Genomic DNA, 18331 nt, shown 5'->3' with positions numbered 1-18331 from the left:
TTCACAAGACGACTTTGAACTGATTATCAAGTGCAGTTAACTCACATTTTTAATGCAGCCGGGGGACTTTTCAAGCTGAACCAGCTTAATATGATTTACAATGCAAAATCCCAAGCAGGTTCTCTCTCTCTCACTCACACACACACACACACACACACACACACACACACACCACTCTGCGCCCACATACACTGACAGAAGCTACTCAGATTATTTACCAAAACCAGCTGCACTTTGAACATCTGAAAAATAACTGCATTTCATTTTGTATCATCTGATTTCTGTACTAGTGATGCTTGAACAGTAATTTCAAATCAGTTCTAATCTCTTAATCTGCCTCTTAATTATGAGCTTAACATGCACAGCCATTAACCAAGCCATTTTGTCAAGCGAAACTTTTGAAATGTGGCGACAAAACGTGAATCAGGCGCTTCCATCAACTTGTTTGGAGCAAACAAACGAGGCTACACAAAGTGTGGTTTCATCAAAAAATGGCGGTACAGGCTACGACACACATGGCTGTAATAAAGCGGAAGAAGCAGAGGTCGCAAAGCAGAAACGAAACCCGCTCTGCTGCTGTTTTCCATCCAAAACGGCTGTGATGTTTTTATGGACGAGAGAGAGGAATAATTTGGCCTCCTCATTGGTCCATGTGTACCTGCTGTTACTGCCAGCCATGTTTTCACATCTCATGGCAGTATCCAGGCAGACACCGACAGAAAAAGCAACTTCTTCTTCTTGTCTCATGGAAACAACTCAGGAAATTAAGTGATTCGTGGCTTTTTTGATTGAGTACTTCCAAGCCAAAACACTCAAGTCCAAGTGAAGTCACGAATCACTGGAGTTAAAGTTCGAGTTTGAGTCTCATGTCAAATTTGTAATCGGAGTCCAAGTTAAGTAACTCAAGTCTACACCTCTGGTATGTACTACAACAGACAAACACAAACATCCAGCAAAATTTCCCAAATTCAGTTGTTTTGTTGACTCTGTATATTATACTTCATTTAATTAAATGCATATTTACATAATGGCACTGTGGCTTATCTCTTTATAAACAAATACTATGATATATTGTTTGTTTGGCAGCTGAATCATCTGCACGAGAGATGACAATACAATCAGCGAGTGCCACATCTGGTTGCATCTGTTAATGATGAGCCTCGGTGACAGCAAAGAGTGCAGGGCGAGGTCACACCACGACTGCAGGCATCAACAAGTGCTGATCCTGTGAGGGTCCACACACGGCTGAAGCAAAGGAAATTCACCGAAAGCTTCACGAACGCACCACGCTCACCTTATCGGCGCCTCTCATCCGGCTGCTCTTCTTCGCCGTGGCTGACCTTTGTCTCTGGCTCCACACCACCTCCCTCTGACACTGTTTCAGGAGTTTCTCCACCTTGCAAGTCTTGCGACAACCCATCGTGCCCTGGCACGTACGTACAGTAAAAACAGACATCAAGTTAAGCCACGCATCAGTCACATCACATCTAAGTGGTACATTTCCTGTTTGTTACAAGCAGTAACCTACCATGACAGAACGGTTTGCATGCTTCCCCAAATGCTTGTCATGCTCAGCAGTGCCGGGTGATGTCATAACTCCAGCATGTTCAGATTATAAATATCTGTATTCAGCAGAGTTACATAATAATGGATGTTGGATTATTGTCAGTACAGAGAGACAGCCAGCTGCCACAGGAAACACATATGCAACTATGTAAAAAAATACATTTTGGTGATTTTAAAAGGACTAGCAAGAGCTACAAGTAAATTAAATCATGAAATGAAATTATTGTTACACATAAAGGTGAAAAAACGTACAATTCTGAACAGTTTTTACTGTGGAAATTGTGAAAAATGTAGGCTTAATTTTACATGTTAAATTTGCATGTTGTTTCAAATACGTGGCTAGTTGAAAACCATAGCATTTAAAAGATAAGATGTTTAGATTGTCTACATAATAAGACCAGAGCTCATTTTCACAATTCATATATTGTGGCTACAGACTAAATAACACTCTGCAAAATACACCACGTTTGTTGGATATTTCACCACCACCCACCCACCTCTGATGCAGGGTGAGCGAGACTCCAGCAGAAACGAGGGCGCAATTAAAACACCCAGAGGTCCAGTCATCAGTTCCAGTTCAGTTTCCACGGGGTCATGCAGGCCGGCGTGCTGCAGAAGAGACTCTTAGCTGTTAGATTTTCCTTCCCAGTCAACTCCAGTTCCTGTTAGACAAAGCACTCCATCGTAGTATGCGATTCACTCAGATCATTCTAAGTGCACACGGTAACAGAAAATATCTTCTACTGCGATGAGCCGCTTCTTCTACACGGGCCGAGTCATGTGACGCCTCCTGCATCAGTTTGGGGGACTGTTGATATGAGGTTTTCTTCTCATTGGTCGGGTAAATGTTCGGTGCCTGTTTCGTCATTCGGAACAGTCCTCTGTGTTTTGTTATACAAGAGTCTCGGGCAGTTTTTAGTGTGTGAGGGCCTAGAAGGTTTCATCTGCAACTCTACACACAGGCTCTAATTTGGGATCCAGTAACAGATCCCGCTTACCAGATATATTTAGTATTCTGATAGAGATGAAAACAAGGCTACTGTGGAAGACATGTGGCAATTTTTAATTTCATACATTTATCAAGCCAGTTGGTAGAGAAAGCTGTTTTGAAAAAAATAAGGGACACTTTATAGTTAGGAAACAGTGTCACTGGATTTTGTGCTTGGCTGAGCTACTACTTCAAATACTGTGAGGGAAACTGTGAAATTCCATTGTGGACGTGGGTTAAGCTTTGATGATTCCAGTAAAGATGTCCCAGTTCCCATCAGAGACACCCACAGATCAGATGCATCTCTAAAACCCTTTGTCACATTTACGTGACTATTTAAATAGACAATACAGTCCCACAGACACACAGCATTACATAACATCTCAAATTTTGTAAACTGCGTGTGTAGTATGAAACTCGTTAACATTAGCACAAAAGACTCACTTACTTCTCTGTCAGTTTAGGGGTCAAAACGGACCCCGATAACCTGAGCTCAGACCAGCGTTCACATCAGAGGCTCGCAGCACTCGGAGCTCCGTTAATGTTAACTCGTAGCTCTTATTATTGTTATTATAAGGTTTCTATTTCATAATATGTAATTTTACTCTTTCTATTTTACTTACCTGTTTTTTGGTAGCAGGAACAAAAGGATTTTCACTGCACATTGTACCGTGTATGATTGGTGTGTGACAAATAAACCAAATAATCTTGTATCCTACTAAAAGCAAGACACCGATAGTGGACAAGCAAAATAATTAGGCAAAGGATGTTTAGGTCCAAAATGTAACTTTTTTATGGTGTAAATTTCTGCCAACTGTCCTTGTATTTTCCATATAAATGGTAGAGACAACATAACTCCATTTGATTAGATTCTCGCAGCTTTTTGTTATGAAGTACCCGCCATTTTAGTTTCACACACCAACCAAGCACTAAGTTTGTGTTTTGTTTTAACTTCGCTGCTCACGTCTGCTGTAGCTGTCGTTAGGAAAATACATCAGGACTACAAGACACAAAACTGAAACCGTATTAATGTCGTTACGTTCACGCAATGATAATTGAAGTTGGCCTACGTAATACAGAGTTGCTAGTCGTAAATCTTTAACCGACCAATCAGCGTACTTTAGCAGAATGCTAGCGCTTAATGGGCAAAACCGCCCCCGAATCCAATTAACAAAGCTGTAGTGTAACAGTCAAAGTAATGATTTTTCGCTGAAAGTTTTTCTTTTAATAAAAAAAAAACTAAGTACGTATAACTAAGTATATGTAATGAAATAAATATAACCACCCACCTCAGACCCTTACTGACACGCTAATACGAAGCTAAGTTGGTCTTAGCAAATAAGCTAGCTAGCCCTGAAAATGTGTGAGCGGAAGAGAAAAGCCAGCCATACCACAGCGCAGAAACGGCCCTCCATCCTGTCACTTCTGGAGTTGAGCGGTTGCTTAAAGACATCCTGTGGATTTTTCTCACCTCTGTGGCGGTATGGAACAGTTGAATGTTCATCAGTGCCTGTTTTGTTTATCTCCTGCACGTGTCCACACAGGGTGACGTCATGTACAGTCCAGCCAATGCCTTCACATTATTCTACTGATCCACAAGTGGAGGTAATGCGCCAAATGAGGTCTCAAAAAGGCAGCAAAACATGCAGCCAGAGGATAACAAAAGCCCAAAAGGTGAAAGTTGTCATCTTTTGGAAGGTTCAAATTGTTGTATGTTGCTGCAGCAGGTTGTGACTTGTGGTTAGTTAACCGATCAAATAACTTTGACTTTTGATTGGAGGACATCAGGACTGTAATAGGACAGTAATAGGACTGAATTGTGGAGAACGCTCACCTTTTGGCTTCAGCGCCAGAACAATATTACACTGAATTGGAAAAGGCATGTATCAAATTTCCAAACCAAGGACAAATTATTCACATTTCACTTGTTTATTTGGCTCGTGTCAAGAAAGGGGCAGTTGGATCCACAACTGGATCGCTGGTTCGATTCCCCGTCCCGGTGTCCATGGCTGAGGTACCCTTGAGCAAGGTACCTAACCCCCACTGCTCCCCGGGCGCTGCACGCGGTCGCCCACCGTTTGCTGTGTGTGTGTGCACGTCACTTGGGTGGGTTAAATGCAGAGAACAAATTTTGTTGGAGTGAGTTCCCTCCAATGACAAAATATGTCACTTTAATTTAATCTTTAATCTTTAAAGATAAACGAAATGCCTAAGGGTTTGTCTTTCTTGACAGGAGCCAAATAAATCCAGGATTTAAAAAATTCAGTTCAGATCAATTGAAGAAGACCACTGGCTATGACAGTTAGCATCACTCTCTGACAGACTGCAGAATGGAACATGGGGTCCAGTGAAAGATATAATAAAAGTATTATTCAAAACAGAAATACACTAATTAGAATAATCAACCCTCCCGAGCTCTCTTGGTACACATTCATTCAGCAAAGCTCCAACATCAGAAATTACTCATCCAAACAAACCGCCGTGTCCAAGTTTAATCACAGTCCATAATATCAGTCGACTTGACATGCAGGACGTCTTGCTCAGTGACCTGAAAGAACCTCCTCCATGTACAGATTTTAAGGACATTCACTGGCTTTCCACTCCAAGTGCACCTCTGAAGTTTCGTTTGATCTAATTCAAAGGGAGAAAAGAACTCGCCCTCGGGGGACATACTTCCACTTTCTTCACTAATCTTGTTTTGGTTGATTACACGGAAGCCAAGCGCTTTGTGCAAAGTGCTCATTAGTCCTGAAGTAAACAGCACCCTCAGATTCTTTCCGTTTTCCTGTAAACAAACCGAACCTCCAAATGTTTGGAGTGTTACAAGAAAGAAGAAAATATCCTCAGTTCAGCGCGGCATATTCAGAGGATTCTGGACTTGTGACTTATAACTTCATCACCTTCTATGCAAAGGGAAACAAACAACGCATTCTGCAAAGACCTTTTGTGTTTTATTTTTTAATTACATTACTTAGTTATTATGGTTCAATATAAAATATGATATATAGATTACAAAATGAAAGAGTCAAATGTATCAAAATGAAAAAGTGTGCTCTTGAAATAACATCATCCAAGAGTCCTACGTTGCAGCACGACTTTTTTCACAACTAATATTTCAATATATCATCACACACCATCATCGCGACAAACACAGTTCAATAAGTTACAGTTTTATATTCGGTGTTGTCAAGAAGGCACTTTTGTAAGTGATCTAAAAATATTTCTTCTGACTGAGACACAAATGGAGTTTTTACAGTGAATATAATTTTTATATTTAGATACTCCTGAGCTGTAGCAGTTTTACATTCGGTTCTTACAGTGAAAAGGACATGAGGGCACTTGAACTTGTAAACACAAATTATACAATCAGTTTATGAAGAGAATTACAATCATCACAACATATTTTGAATATTAAATCAACGGTTTGACATTTTGGGCAAAAAAACACCTATTTGAACAACAGTCAGACGAGAGGACTGATACCACTCTCACATCTGGAAGCTAAAAGGAAGCTACGAATAGCAGATGGTTAGCCTAGCTTAGCGTAAAGACGGGAAACAGGGAGAAGGAGCTAGCCTGGTTCTGCCCAAGGCTTACAAAGTCGGCCTTCCACATTACATCTTCTTTGTTTAATCTGTACACAACCTGGAGTGTATAAATGACAAACTAGACTTCATGGATCCTCCACTAGCTACCTGGAGACCTCACAATGACAAGAGTGTGGACTTTCTCACCTCTCGCCTGTGCGCCTGGCCAAGAAATAGTCACATGACCCACCGTTAATTCTTAAGGTCATTTTGGATATTTTCCTGTTTTCAGTCTTCATGCTAAGCTAAGCTGCCTGGCCGCTGATGATACTTTCATATTTACCACACACACTTGAGAGTCAGAGTGAGTCTTCTCTTCTAACCCTCAAGAGAAAGGCTCATTAGTTTATCTCAAAATGTCAGACTGTCCCTTTAAAGGCATTAGACCAACAAAGTGAAACCCAAAATGAAAAAAAAAAAACAAAAAAAACAGCGACAGTCCAGAACATACACCCGCATATAAATGAAGAGATGCACCGATCGACTGGTCAGGTACTCTAGTGTGCCGGTTTCCAGCATGTTCGGCTCGGACCGGAGACCAGCCAGTCTCCCACATCTCTGACTCCAAGCTGGTCCATTTTGTGTATGTTCAACATGTCTTTAGCATGGAAGTTTTTCACCGTGAGTGAAGAAGAAACACAAAGCTCACAATTCATAATACGCATAAGGCCAAAATAAACCGTGGGGGACAGCCACGAAAACATTCGGAACAACAAGCCCAATCAGACACTTGAAACACCTTCACCCAGCTGAGCATGCTCAGTTTGAAGAAGCTAGCAAATGAAAAAGCGGCTAAAGCTAAAAGCAGCCTGAGCTAAGTGCCAGACAAAAGCCAGATGGCCTCTCCAATCCCTCCCTGGTGTGAGCAGTGAAAAGACCAAAGCAATTAGAAGGAAAATTATGGAATCCATGACCCTGGATGATCAGCTGTTGTCCATAGTTGAGAACAGAGGCTTCAGAAATCTGATAAATTGCCGCAGCTCTGGTGAAGTTATTAGCATACTGTAAAATGATATAAGTAACTGACATGTTTCTTAGCTCTTATAATCAGTATTGGCAGGTCACGCTTACAAAAAAAAAAAAATCGGAAATCAGAACCGGCAAAGAAAACTGCCATCGGTGCACCTCTAAATGAATGTGATGTGCTGTCAGTGTTCATTATGTTTATGTGTAGTTGCTCCAGGACAGTGTGTCATGAGGTCTGGTGTTAGCGGTGCAAAGTGGATCCCCCACGTTGATTTACTGTGTCCAAGAGATCCTCTCTGTAATGCTGTTCAGGAGAGTGAATGACTTATTAAGAAGCTGAATGCTGTGAGGCTGTGAACCGCGACACCCGTCACCCAAACAGTCCAACTAATATGATGAGTAGAAGGAGGAAACCCGCGACTCCACACATCGCAAGGCAGAGAAGTTTCTGTCACAAAGAGAAAAAACAGAGGAGTCAGACTGTTAACTAGTGAAGAACTGCTTTACAAATCCTTTAGCTCACAAGTGTCAAAGTCAAGGCCCGTGAGCCAGATCTGACCCAGTGCCTCATTTCATATGGCCTGTGATGGGTTGCAAAGAATATATTCTTTATTCTCCTATATTCTATACAGAATATAGAATATGCAATGCTATGCTGTGTTACAGAAGTACATTGTCTTTAAACTACATGTCCCAGAATGTATCCTGATTTTGTTATCTGCACGCTGAAGACATCTAACTATTAGAATGCAGAGGCAATTATGTACTATGATAACAAGCAGATTAGGGCTGGGTACAAGCTTAAACCGGTTTGCAGCGTGCGACTAGTTAGCAGGGGCCCTGGGATAGACAGCAGACTTCCCTTTTGCTCTTATGTAGTAGAATTGAGAGTTTTGCATACAGTGCTGCTGTCCAACTCTGACCGAACGGTCACCGGTAACGAGTTGGTGCGGGTTATGCCGTCTAACATTACGTTAGAGAACATACGCACTTGAAATGTAGCTGCTGCCATCTTTTCTCAGGTCACACCAGGCTGACGTCTGATTTCATTTGCCGTTCTGATGTTTGGAGCAAGAAAAGTTCAGTTGAGTGCTTGTTGTCAGAAATAAAAGCAGGATGTGTCACAGCTGTCCTGCTGGATTTTGGTGCAGCTACACTCCCATTTAAAAGCAGCTGAGTCGAGTGGTAAACCTTGTGGTAAAGTTTGGTACAGCAGGCTGGTGTTTCACTTGTTACCAAACCGGTTTGAGAATTTATAGCCCAACCCTGAATGTATATCGTCTCACATTTACAGTATGTGAGGTCAGTCAAAATGCATGATGAAACCGAGTTGAATGAATGAATGAACGAACCAATTAATTCATGGATATGTAGATGACTGGATGGAGGATTGTTGTGTTTCAGGAATGGGAGTTGGAGTTGGGTGAAGCGTTACCTCACGCAGCAAACTCAGCAGTTCTCATACAGGCCGTTTGGTTAGTCCAACAGACAGGCCCACAATTAGTGCAATGACAGCAAGCAGGATCAACAGTGCAAAGGCAAGGATAATGTATTTCTGCCAAGTAAAGGAGACGTTGTTATGACAGTTTTAAAGTGGTCACATTCGACTGAACTGTGATATCTCTCATAATTGACATTTGCGAATGTTAAGAAAGGAACACATACCCTCCGGGATTTTTTCTGGTATCTCACTGCTTTTTTGGTCTCTTCCTTTGCACTAAAAATGTATTCAGCTGCGTTGGAGACGTTCTTCTCAATGTTGTTAACCATATCTCCCTGTAAATGAGAGCATCAGGCTGCTTTCATTTATTGCATCTAATAGTCATGTTTGTCTTGGCAAAGAAATCCAGTGGAAATAGGGTTAAGGATCCCATAGGTATTTACTAAAAAGGCTTCTAAAAAGGTTTCTAATTGATTCCTGAAACTTTCCAGTTAGGTTCAGATTAGACTGGATTACCTGAGTTTCTACCAGCATTGCCATGTCCATGAACATCGCATGGAGCTCTCTGATGCTCGACTCCAGACGCATGATGTCCTGGTGTCGAGACTCTATTTCATTTAGGGCCTGACGTGTGATCTGGGAGTCTGAAATGATCTGAGGGACAAGGACACAGAGACAAGGTAAATCAAGAAATCCAAAAACACCAAACAAATGTTGTCATATTTCACTCCATGTGATGTACTCATCCTCTACCACTAGATGGCAGTAGCAGCCTTTAATCCTGCAGTAACAACACACTGCACAGTAAGGCGTGAGAAAACTTACGTCAGACGTGAAGATGGATGGATTTCCACTTTCCAACATGTCTTCCAGCTCTTCACTGGTGGTCACTCTTCCAGCTAAAATAATAAACAGCATGCAGTGGTTATCCAGACAGCAAACTGACTTCGTGTACACTCTCAGTCAGCTCCCGCCACTGAAAGTATTACATTTTACATAAATATAATGTTAATGGGGCAAACTAAGTCATGTTGAGTGAGCACATGCACAGTTTGATTATGGTTTAAACAGCTGTCGAGATCATCTAACGCACCCTGCTGTAATTAGCTACTTGCCTTCTTTATTCTTGTTGAAGATGTCAAGAATGAAGACAACAAATATCCGTGCTTATCCCCGCTACTGTATATCCTGTTGTGTGTTTTAATCCCGGGATAATACAGTCGTCTGGCGGTGTTGTGAGTCTGCTGTGTATAAAGCCTGCTGTGTGTGCGAGAAGAAGCCTCATTGTTTGTTCTGTCGATTGACAGAAAAATAATGCTGCTACAAACACAATGCTGACTTTTCCCCAAGAACTCAGAGACGTATTGTTTAGTACAACAACAAAAACTATGGAAGCGCAGAGCTGGTGGTGAGGAGAATACAATCAGGCCCTTATGAAGTCTTTATCAGGAGAGACCTTCTCCAGATACTCAGGAACTGAGGATTACTACAGAAGTCAGGACTCGCCACAAGACTTGTGTTAACATGTTTTTAAGAACCACATGAATTTGTTGTTTTGTAATACCGAGGGATTCCTGGGGCTGAACACTGCTAGAAAAACACGTTGCTATTAACCTTCAAATCTCAGTGCAACAGTTGTTAACAAAGCATTTATGAGTGGACTGTTTATTTAGATAATTTTATGTTTATTTGCAGTCAGTTCCTGCTGTGCTTTCCAGTTTGCACTCATGACCGAGACTGGAGGAACAAAGGAACCCGGCAGCCCTGGTGGAAAGAAAGAGCTGCCGAAACTCCATGAACACAAAGCTTTCCTTTCCTGAAGCCGTCGCACAGCACGTTCCCCGGGGAGGCGGAGCTCTGTGCAGGTGCTTACTGTAAGCCACACCCCTTCTCTGACTCCTCGGAGAGCCAAACACAGCAACACACACACACCCCTGTTACAACTCATCAGCACACACCGAGCGGTTTCACTTCTGAATGATGTAAACTGATGGAGCGAGCCGACGCTCATGTCACAGACAGGCGAAGTGCCGTTTCACAGGCGGCCCAGCCCTCTGCCCGTCGCCTGGGCGACACAAACACAGCGAGCCGTCTCCAGTATCAGGCTCTTCCGCCTCTCATTAATGCTGGCCGCAGGGACTGTGGGAGACAGTCCTATTTTCTGCCTTTCGCTACAGTCTCGTGTTACTCCTATGTGCATAATGCAGTGCACCTGAAACACACCGTCTCTCCGGTTGTTTGTCACGGCACTTGGGAACAGAGATCCCAGACATGGTCCAAACACATTCAACTCAGCTAAGACGCTTGTTTGAAAGCCAAATCTCACACATATGTTGATGCTGCTGGTTGGTTCTCTACTGAACATCTTGTTGTTTGATCACAACTACTGCTCATTTAAGTTCCATCAAAGCTCACAATGTCTGCTCTTCGGACGCGATCAGCCAAGGCTTTGGTGTGTGCAAAACCCTGACATCCTGAAAAAGTGCTATCCTGCTTGTGGTGGAGTCAATCCGCGGTCGTGCTAGTGTCCGTACAGGCAGAGAGGAAACGGGTGCAGCCTGTTTCCTGGATCCTGTCCTAACACAGAATCAGGCTTTTATTCCTCACTCACAAACCTTGAAACGGCATGCAAATCCAAGACGTACTCTGTGTTTCTGGTAGCAACCTAAGCTCACAAACAGACAATAAATGTATCTCAGGAGGGGTCACTGTTTGTCACTTACTTATCTCCAGCTGTCTCTGGATCCTTCCTTTGCTTCTTTCCCGAAAGGACACTTGAGTCTCGTTGTAGTGGGTCATGACCTCCACAAACTTCCTGGACAACACCGTGTGCTGAGGACAAGTGGGAGCACAAGGACAGAACTTCAGATTAGCAGTAAATTTTAATGGTTGTTTCTTTATGAGGTTCAGACACAAGTGGGGGTTTTGACAGTTAATTTGTATTTCTTTATAACCCGTATATAAAATCCATTAACAAACACGACCCCTGTTCCCCTGCCGGTGCTGGGTCCAGCTGACAGACGGCTGATGGTGGTATTGAGGGGTGTGTGCGTCCTGACCTGTGTTTTCTGGATCCTGAAGTCGACAGAGGATCTGCTCACCACGTCATCTTTGGGCATGCTCTGCTCCATGGCTTCAGAGGGACAGAGTCACGCCGCAACGTTACACCACAGCAGCCGACATCAGCTTTTTTTTGCATGGTGTCGTCAATAAATAGCCAACTCACATTTCAGCTTGGTCCGCACCACGTTGGCGTTCCCCTTGATGTCATTGGTCAGCGCGCCCAGTTGATCCTTTGTTCCTTCACACCGACAGGAAACACGTCAGTCTCAGTTTGCTGATGAGGAACAATAATGTCGCCCTGCTAATCACTGTGGCTCTCTCTCTCCTGTCAATATTAGATTTACTCTGATTTCATCTTGTAACCTGGCAACAGCCATGAGGCAATACTTCAGAGGTCACACGACACAAAGCCCTTTGTTTCCTTCCCGGGCGAGCGTGTCCACGTCATGGATCTTAAAACACCGCTTTACATGAAACACAACCACCGCTGATGGCATGGTGGGCCGGCCGGGTCCTCAGCTGACACGCTGAACAAAGCTCGGAACTGAGGATGGTTTTAAATCATTAGAAATGCTTTGAAACTGACAGCATGTTTGAATCCCAAATCACAAACGACTGGTGGGTTCTGGGGGAAAACAGGACTGTTTCCTTCGCAGGTTTCCGGCCGGGCAGCCATTCATTTACAATGAGGAGGAAAAGGTCAGAAAGGAAGTGAGTGCCTGCAAAGTCAAACTCAAGCCAAGCAGTTAACGTGCTCTCAGTCTCCATCCTGATTTCATTCACACACACACACTTACTGTCATCTGGGTTGGGCGCAGACAGGATCATGCTGTGCATCTTCCTCACCTCCTCCACCTGGTGGGAGATCTTGTCAATGAGCCCTCGGACTTCCTCCACCTAAAGCGAGCAGCAACACATCAGTGGTGTCGAACCTGTGCACACAGCCTGGGAGCCTGCTGACTGTAAACCCACCCTCCTGAAGAAGCTCTCCATGAAGCCATCTCTGTCCACTGCGACTGCAACATCCTCCTCTGCTTGCGTCCTACTCTGCACGGCATGACAAAAGGCGTTCAAGTGACTTTTTGTGCAGCCAGTACTTTATTTGTATTCACCTGTGGCGAGTCAAAGCCGGTAAAGACACTTACAGCGGCCAGTTCAGCCAGTCGATCCTTCATCACACCGAACGGGCTGCGTCTCCCGGCACAGATAATTCTAGTAAGACGTCCGCTGGGTCATCCTGAAAGTCTCCATGTGCAGAGGAACTCAATGTGGGCTGAGGCCGGTCTACATCAACGGACAGGGAGTCTACAAGTCTGACTTCTATCCGAACTTGGGCTAAAATTGACCAGTTAAATCGTAAAAGAACTACAAAATGCCTGGTCGATATTTCCCACCGCACGAGCGTAAAGGATCCGTAAGAGCTCTTCAGGAGTATCTGGTTCCCTGGGACACGCCTTTTCTCCCACCTCCCTCACCCTCTCTCCCTCCGCCTCGGGGGGGGGGAGAAACTAGTCCACCCTCAGTTACATTTCACAACAAACAAACTAATGTAATTCCACTGTGTTTTGGAAGGAGAAAAGGAGTAGGTATTATAAGTAGTACATTACCAACGTTGAAAACCACTAAGTACCAGGATGACAGGAAATCATGAGTTTTTGTATCAGATGGAACAGTAAACGCACCACCATGCAGTTATATGAGAAGGTTTAATAAATGATACATTAACTCGTGAGGCTGCCACTACAGCACCTGGCCACACGGTGGCGCTGTTTGACCGGGGATGCGTTCAAGCTGACCTGAACAGCCTGTGATGAGCCTCTGACGTGGTTGGGAAAAGTACTCAGATGTGTACTGTAAACGTAACAATACCACAGTGTAGAAATACTCTGTTAGAACGAAAGGTCTTACGCTGAAATGTTTAACAAACGTAAAACTGGAAAAGAATTAGCACCAAAACGTTCTCAAAGTATCCAAAGTAAAATTCATGCTTTTTTGTAACTCAGTGTGCTTCAAAATAAAAGCATGAAAAGTATCATAGTAGCAAAGACCATACGTGACAAATCAAATAAGATTAAAACATACGGTAAAACGGCATTTCAGATGTAGAAACACATATGGTAAGATTAAAACATGAGGACTCATTATACAGAATGGCATATTTCTGAATGATGTTCTTGGATATTACATTATTGGATTATGATGATTGATGTATTCACGTGTAGCTGCTGCAAAAGTGGTTTAACGACTTTAACTTGTGAACTACCCCTCAGGGATCAATAATGTGTGATACTGCATCATTATTTATTTATGTATTTATTTGACTTTACGTTGTATCAATAAACTAAACCTGCGAAGTAACTAAAGCTGTCCAACAGACCTGAATTTAGAGGAGTAAACAGAGCAAAATTTGCCTTGAAGCTGCAGCGGAGTGGAAGTATAAAGTAGGGAAAAATGGAAATACTTAAGTAGGAGTGCCTCATTAATGTACTTGAGTGCAGTACCTGAATAAATTAGTTACTTTCCACCACTGGCTTCTGGTGACTCGCCCACCTGCGACCCGCGACTCACCTGACACGTACAAGGTGATGTTTGTTCCACTGTGAGGGCAGGCGGTGATTTTATTTTGTACATTTCTGACTCACAGGTGGACTCAGGGCAGCAAAACGTCCCGTTTGGATGCATGTCTGTCAGAGAACACGTGACGGACCCCTCCAGTGACGAAAACATTAGGAAGTGAGTCCAATAAAAAAATGCCACAACACGAGCTGACCCGCGTGTGCCTCGAAATGGTTACATTTGTGTTTTTATTACAGAGGTGTAGTTTTAAATCTGAGTGACAGTCTTAACTAGAGCTGGAGCTGTTTCACCATGAATGCAGCCTGACCCCGTCGCCCCTGCCCCTCAGACAGCCCGAGTCCGCCATCGGGTCACTGGAAAGTTCTAATGGATGATCCAGACTCTGCAGCTGCCTGTCGCCACCCGCCCTCAGCAGCAGACCCGGGCCTCTTCTCCTCTCCTTTAACCCAAACCGGTCCACATGTTTAACACGTTACCTTCCATCTAAGCAGCATTTCGGTGCGTGTCCTGGGCTCATTCATCCGCGCGCGCTCGGGTTACGCACAGCTGATGCCGTTTACGCACGGCTCGAACGCCCCTCCTCGGGACATCCAAAAATGACATCACGTTTTGCAATTCCCACGTTCAGCCCAAACAAGCCAGTCCGCCTCCACGGAGCTCCTCTGTCGTCTCCGCAGTTTTCCAGATGCAGGCGCAGAAACTCAAAGAAACAAGGTCAGCAGTCAGAACAAAGAATGAAAGGGCAGCTTGGGAAGTTTTTCTGTCTCATGCCAGAACACTAAATTAATTTCCCTTTTTTAACACTCCAGTACTGTAAGTACTTCATTTGTATTTCTAATTGTGGACACATGGACTGATGAGCAGTTTTCACATCTTGGAAGAATGAGTGACTCCTCCTGGATTTGTTTGGGCATTTAACAGTTTGAGAAAAGTCTTCACGCGGTTTGTCTTCCAGAAGCGATGGGATTTTCTTTGCGAATTCACCTTTTCACAGCTTTTGTCTCGTGCATTAAGGTAAGCTCATGAAGACGCACTGTGATGTCTCGCCATCCTGTCACATCACAGTCTGCCCATCAGCTGCCCTCACCAATACGTTTGATTTCTTCACAGGTTTACACTCAAGTGGTGCAACCCGCGAAGCATCCAGGTAGTGATGATTTTAACATGTCACACTTGAATATAACGCCATCACACAGCTATGCCACTGGATCAGAAATACAGCGAAGTGTTCAGATTTATCTCAGTGTTGGGTTCGTTATTATCAGGCTTCTGGCTCTCCTTAAAAATCCAAAATGGAGTGGGAGCAGAGCACATTTTGAGTGGTGGGACAGAGCTGGACTGGGATGCTTGTTTACCCGTGAACTTCTCCGTGCAGGCCTGCAGGTGTTGGCCACGGCCTCACATTACTGGCCCCTGGACGCTGTGGACGGAATCCACGAGCTGTGGGACCAGATTGGAAACAGACCAGGTTATGTTAACGGCAGCAACATAAGTATGTGCATGCACACACACGCACACACACACACACACACCTCCTGAATGTCTCTGTCCGATCGCTCTCTGCATGGTCTTAAGCTGTTTCCCACCATCCAGTCATCGTGCTTTTATTTTGAAATGTGCTGCTGTGTTCAGAGCTTTGATTTTCAAATGTATTTCTGAAATGATGGAACAAAATATCTGCTATAGTAATACGGTGGTAAAAGCCTGCCAGAAACTGTAACTGCGAACAGGTTCTGCGTCCTGCTCTGAAAAGGACTGAGAGGCAGCCATGTTGTCACTCCAGTGCGAGTTTACAAAAATGCCAAATGATGAAGTTGAAGAGGGATCAGGTATAGACGTGAGTGCCATGTGTGGAGTCTCTCTGGGTTAAGGAAAGTCCTCCATCCTGCGCGCTCGGCTCAGCATCACTCTGTCTCATACCTGCGCACCACGTCCCTCCTGTTGTCTCCCTTTCACTGTTCTCTTGTGTCTCCTGTCCTGTAGGTGTGAGTCACTGTTTTTCTCCGCTGTCTTTGTCCAGCTCTCAGAATCCACAACCACACTGTGCTCCCCTCCTCCCATAACTCTTCCTATGTGTATACCAATGACTCTGCCTACACTAACATTTCTGCGACAGTAGGTGAGGACCAACCCGTCTGTGCACTCTTCTGTCCTCTTGTCCACACAGCCGAGCATTTCACGGGACGAGGACTCCTGTCCCGCCTTGGCTTTAGTCAAACCACAATCACAACATGTCACAACGTAAAAATTCTTTTATGAGACCTCATGAAACCAGACTCCGATCAGCTGCGAGAGCAGTTCGTGATTTGTTGATTACTGGGGGATAATTTGATTTGATGGAACATTTTGAACATTTTGAACTGAGAAATGACTCTTAAGCAGACGAAATGATGCCCTCGGCTGGCGCTTCTCTGCAGATATTGTGGAAGGGATGGTCAACAAGGGCATCTTCCTGAACGGAGACCACGGCGGCACGTTTCTCCACTTTGGAAACTACCAGAACTCCTGCATCAGCGACCCGACGCTGTGCGGCCCCGAGGGTCAGTAATCTGGTCGAACAATTAGCATTTTTACTGCATTTCGGTCCGGCTGTAAGTGACCCCCCCTCTCCTCTCATTTCCCAGGGATAACCTTCTCCTTCTTTTGGAAAAACCACGAATCAGAGTCCCGTTTTGCTGTCGCCTCCGGAGGGAAAGTCATCTCCAACGGCTTCTCCGTCTACATCAATAACTTCGGAGGATACGTGGAGTTTTACACCCGAGGCAACAACCACAGGTGGAAGGCCAACATCAAACTTCCAGGTACCGTCCCCGGATCTGCGTCGCACCTCGTTCCTTTAGCTGAGGAATTTATTTTGTCTTGGAAACATATATAGAAATGTATTTGTTTTCAGCCATCAATTGTTAGTTATGTAATTGCATTCGTGTTTAACTGAAGCCAGGTGCGGGGAGTTGATTTGACCAGTCGAGGATAAATTTAATAAATGTTTCACAGTAAACATACAATTATCCCGGATGTGTAATGGGATGCGGTCATTTCCCTCCTAAATACGATAATGTTTAGTGAATTAGTGAAGGCTCAGTCAGATGAAATTTGAAAAATAACAAAAGGTCGGAGTGTGACCAATATTTTCAGTTCTGAAAATAATAAAGAGCATTTAAATGTGATCTGTTTTGACAAAATTGGAGGAAAAACATTACGTAGACGTGAAATTTTTACAGTTCAGGGTTTTGTTCTCAAATGACTTGTGTCATCCGTGTTTTCGCTGCAGCTACGGAAGGTTGTGTTCAGGGGCCGCCGTAACTCAGTCTGATTCGGGTGTTACGGACGACCAAACATCATCTGGTTCCCATACAGTGTGACATGTTTCAGGTCTTTCTCTGGCGTTTCACTACGGCTAAACCTGCAGGTGACCTGTGAGAAATGAAATCGTCAGTGAAGGCTCAGAATATTAGAGCTGAAATGTTTCGGTTTATAGCTGCTCTAACCATAAATGAGATGCGTTTCGGACAGCTGTTGTTTTGTCTTTGGGGATTTCCCCTTATTTTATTGTCGGATTTCTTAAGAGAAACAAGTTGAAGCAAAATGACTGCAAAGAGCTTACAGGACGAGCTCTTGTGGGCCACAGGATTTATGTAGGCTACATCACAACATAACGAAGAAAAAGGAAATGTAGGCCTGAAATAGAATGAACCCATTCCTTTTAACTGGTCAGTACCTTGTAATATAGTATAATAGTAATGAAAGCTGATTACATTCCTTTGAGTTCGGTCATATTTAATATTTAATGCTAATTAGCCAATAGTAGCTAGCACGCTGAACTAAGGTGGTGAACATGGTTACCATTATCCCTGCTACATGCTAGCAGTGTGATTGTAGCACGTTAGCATGTTGAAATGTCGAGCCTCAAAGACAGACAGTCCTGTTCCACCAAAATTCAATCATTTCCGTGTTGTAAAATATTTGTTTCCTTTGTCATATGTGACAGCAAACTGAATGTACGTGAGTTTAAGACTTAAAACAAAAAGTTGTGTATCCTGTTAAGTTTTTAATTATCTCCCAATTCTCAAGCCTTTGCTCAAATCACCTGCTCTTTCACTGCCTGAACGTTTTGCTGTGCTCATTTCGTGAAGCTGCTGTTTG

At 43.8% G+C, this 18331-nt stretch overlaps 3 protein-coding genes across 19 annotated transcripts in view; 1 reads left to right on the top strand and 2 right to left on the bottom strand.

Moving 5' to 3' along the window:
- The window catches only part of rimbp2b (RIMS binding protein 2b), a 73495-nt gene extending 69328 nt beyond the window's left edge, over window positions 1-4167 (bottom strand). For 10 of the 11 annotated variants that reach the window (XM_046386736.1, XM_046386739.1, XM_046386742.1 and 7 more), the window contains exons 1-4: window positions 3946-4167; window positions 2064-2228; window positions 1529-1622; window positions 1295-1426 (exon numbers count right to left, since the gene is read on the bottom strand). In XM_046386736.1, coding sequence (XP_046242692.1) covers window positions 1295-1426; window positions 1529-1594 — 198 coding nt within the window. In that variant the 5' untranslated portion in view covers window positions 1595-1622; window positions 2064-2228; window positions 3946-4167. Of the gene's footprint in view, window positions 1-1294; window positions 1427-1528; window positions 1623-2063; window positions 3226-3945 lie in introns of those variants that run through there. The other variant, XM_046386737.1, reaches the window with a different exon arrangement.
- A 1316-nt stretch (window positions 4168-5483) lies between these two features.
- Window positions 5484-13857, bottom strand: stx2b (syntaxin 2b). 4 transcript variants are annotated; one of them, XR_006843185.1, is made up of 11 exons: window positions 12757-13857; window positions 12584-12658; window positions 12409-12508; window positions 11775-11849; window positions 11608-11681; window positions 11272-11380; window positions 9374-9447; window positions 9065-9202; window positions 8773-8883; window positions 8460-8662; window positions 5484-7555 (listed from the first exon to the last, which is right to left on the bottom strand). XR_006843185.1 is itself a non-coding variant. In XM_046386732.1 (11 exons), exons 1-10 carry the CDS (start codon window positions 12784-12786, stop codon window positions 8567-8569), a joined length of 882 nt encoding a protein of 293 aa, XP_046242688.1. In that variant the 5' UTR covers window positions 12787-13854; the 3' UTR covers window positions 5484-7555; window positions 8543-8566. The 4 variants fall into 4 exon arrangements, 3 of the variants coding, with proteins under 3 accessions (XP_046242688.1, XP_046242690.1, XP_046242691.1); XM_046386732.1 differs by having other exon boundaries at window positions 8543-8662; window positions 12757-13854; XM_046386734.1 differs by lacking the exon at window positions 8460-8662 and having other exon boundaries at window positions 12757-13843.
- Window positions 13858-14699: 842 nt separating this feature from the next.
- Window positions 14700-18331, top strand: part of adgrd1 (adhesion G protein-coupled receptor D1) — a 28417-nt gene continuing 24785 nt past the window's right edge. The window contains exons 1-7 of one of the 4 annotated variants that reach the window (XM_046386728.1): window positions 14700-14902; window positions 15144-15202; window positions 15299-15335; window positions 15564-15680; window positions 16209-16307; window positions 16606-16728; window positions 16813-16989. In XM_046386728.1, coding sequence (XP_046242684.1) covers window positions 14785-14902; window positions 15144-15202; window positions 15299-15335; window positions 15564-15680; window positions 16209-16307; window positions 16606-16728; window positions 16813-16989 — 730 coding nt within the window. In that variant the 5' untranslated portion in view covers window positions 14700-14784. Of the gene's footprint in view, window positions 15002-15109; window positions 15203-15298; window positions 15336-15563; window positions 15681-16208; window positions 16308-16605; window positions 16729-16812; window positions 16990-17661; window positions 17899-18331 lie in introns of those variants that run through there. The other 3 variants (XM_046386730.1, XM_046386729.1, XM_046386731.1) reach the window with 3 other exon arrangements.

This window comes from Scatophagus argus, chromosome 4 (genome assembly GCF_020382885.2).
Source record: "Scatophagus argus isolate fScaArg1 chromosome 4, fScaArg1.pri, whole genome shotgun sequence".
NCBI lineage: Eukaryota > Metazoa > Chordata > Actinopteri > Scatophagidae > Scatophagus > Scatophagus argus.
Note: the sequence above shows the minus strand (reverse complement) of the source record. Positions and strands in the feature narration are given on the sequence as shown.

Coding starts and splice junctions, on each gene's coding strand:
- stx2b (XM_046386732.1), bottom strand. CDS start 12,786: ATGAAGGATCGACTGGCTGAACTGGCCGCT. Junction 12,509..12,583: donor TGGAGAGCTTCTTCAGGAGG/GTGGGTTTACAG, acceptor TGCTCGCTTTAG/GTGGAGGAAGTCCGAGGGCT. Junction 11,381..11,607: donor TCAGGATCCAGAAAACACAG/GTCAGGACGCAC, acceptor ACTTGTCCTCAG/CACACGGTGTTGTCCAGGAA.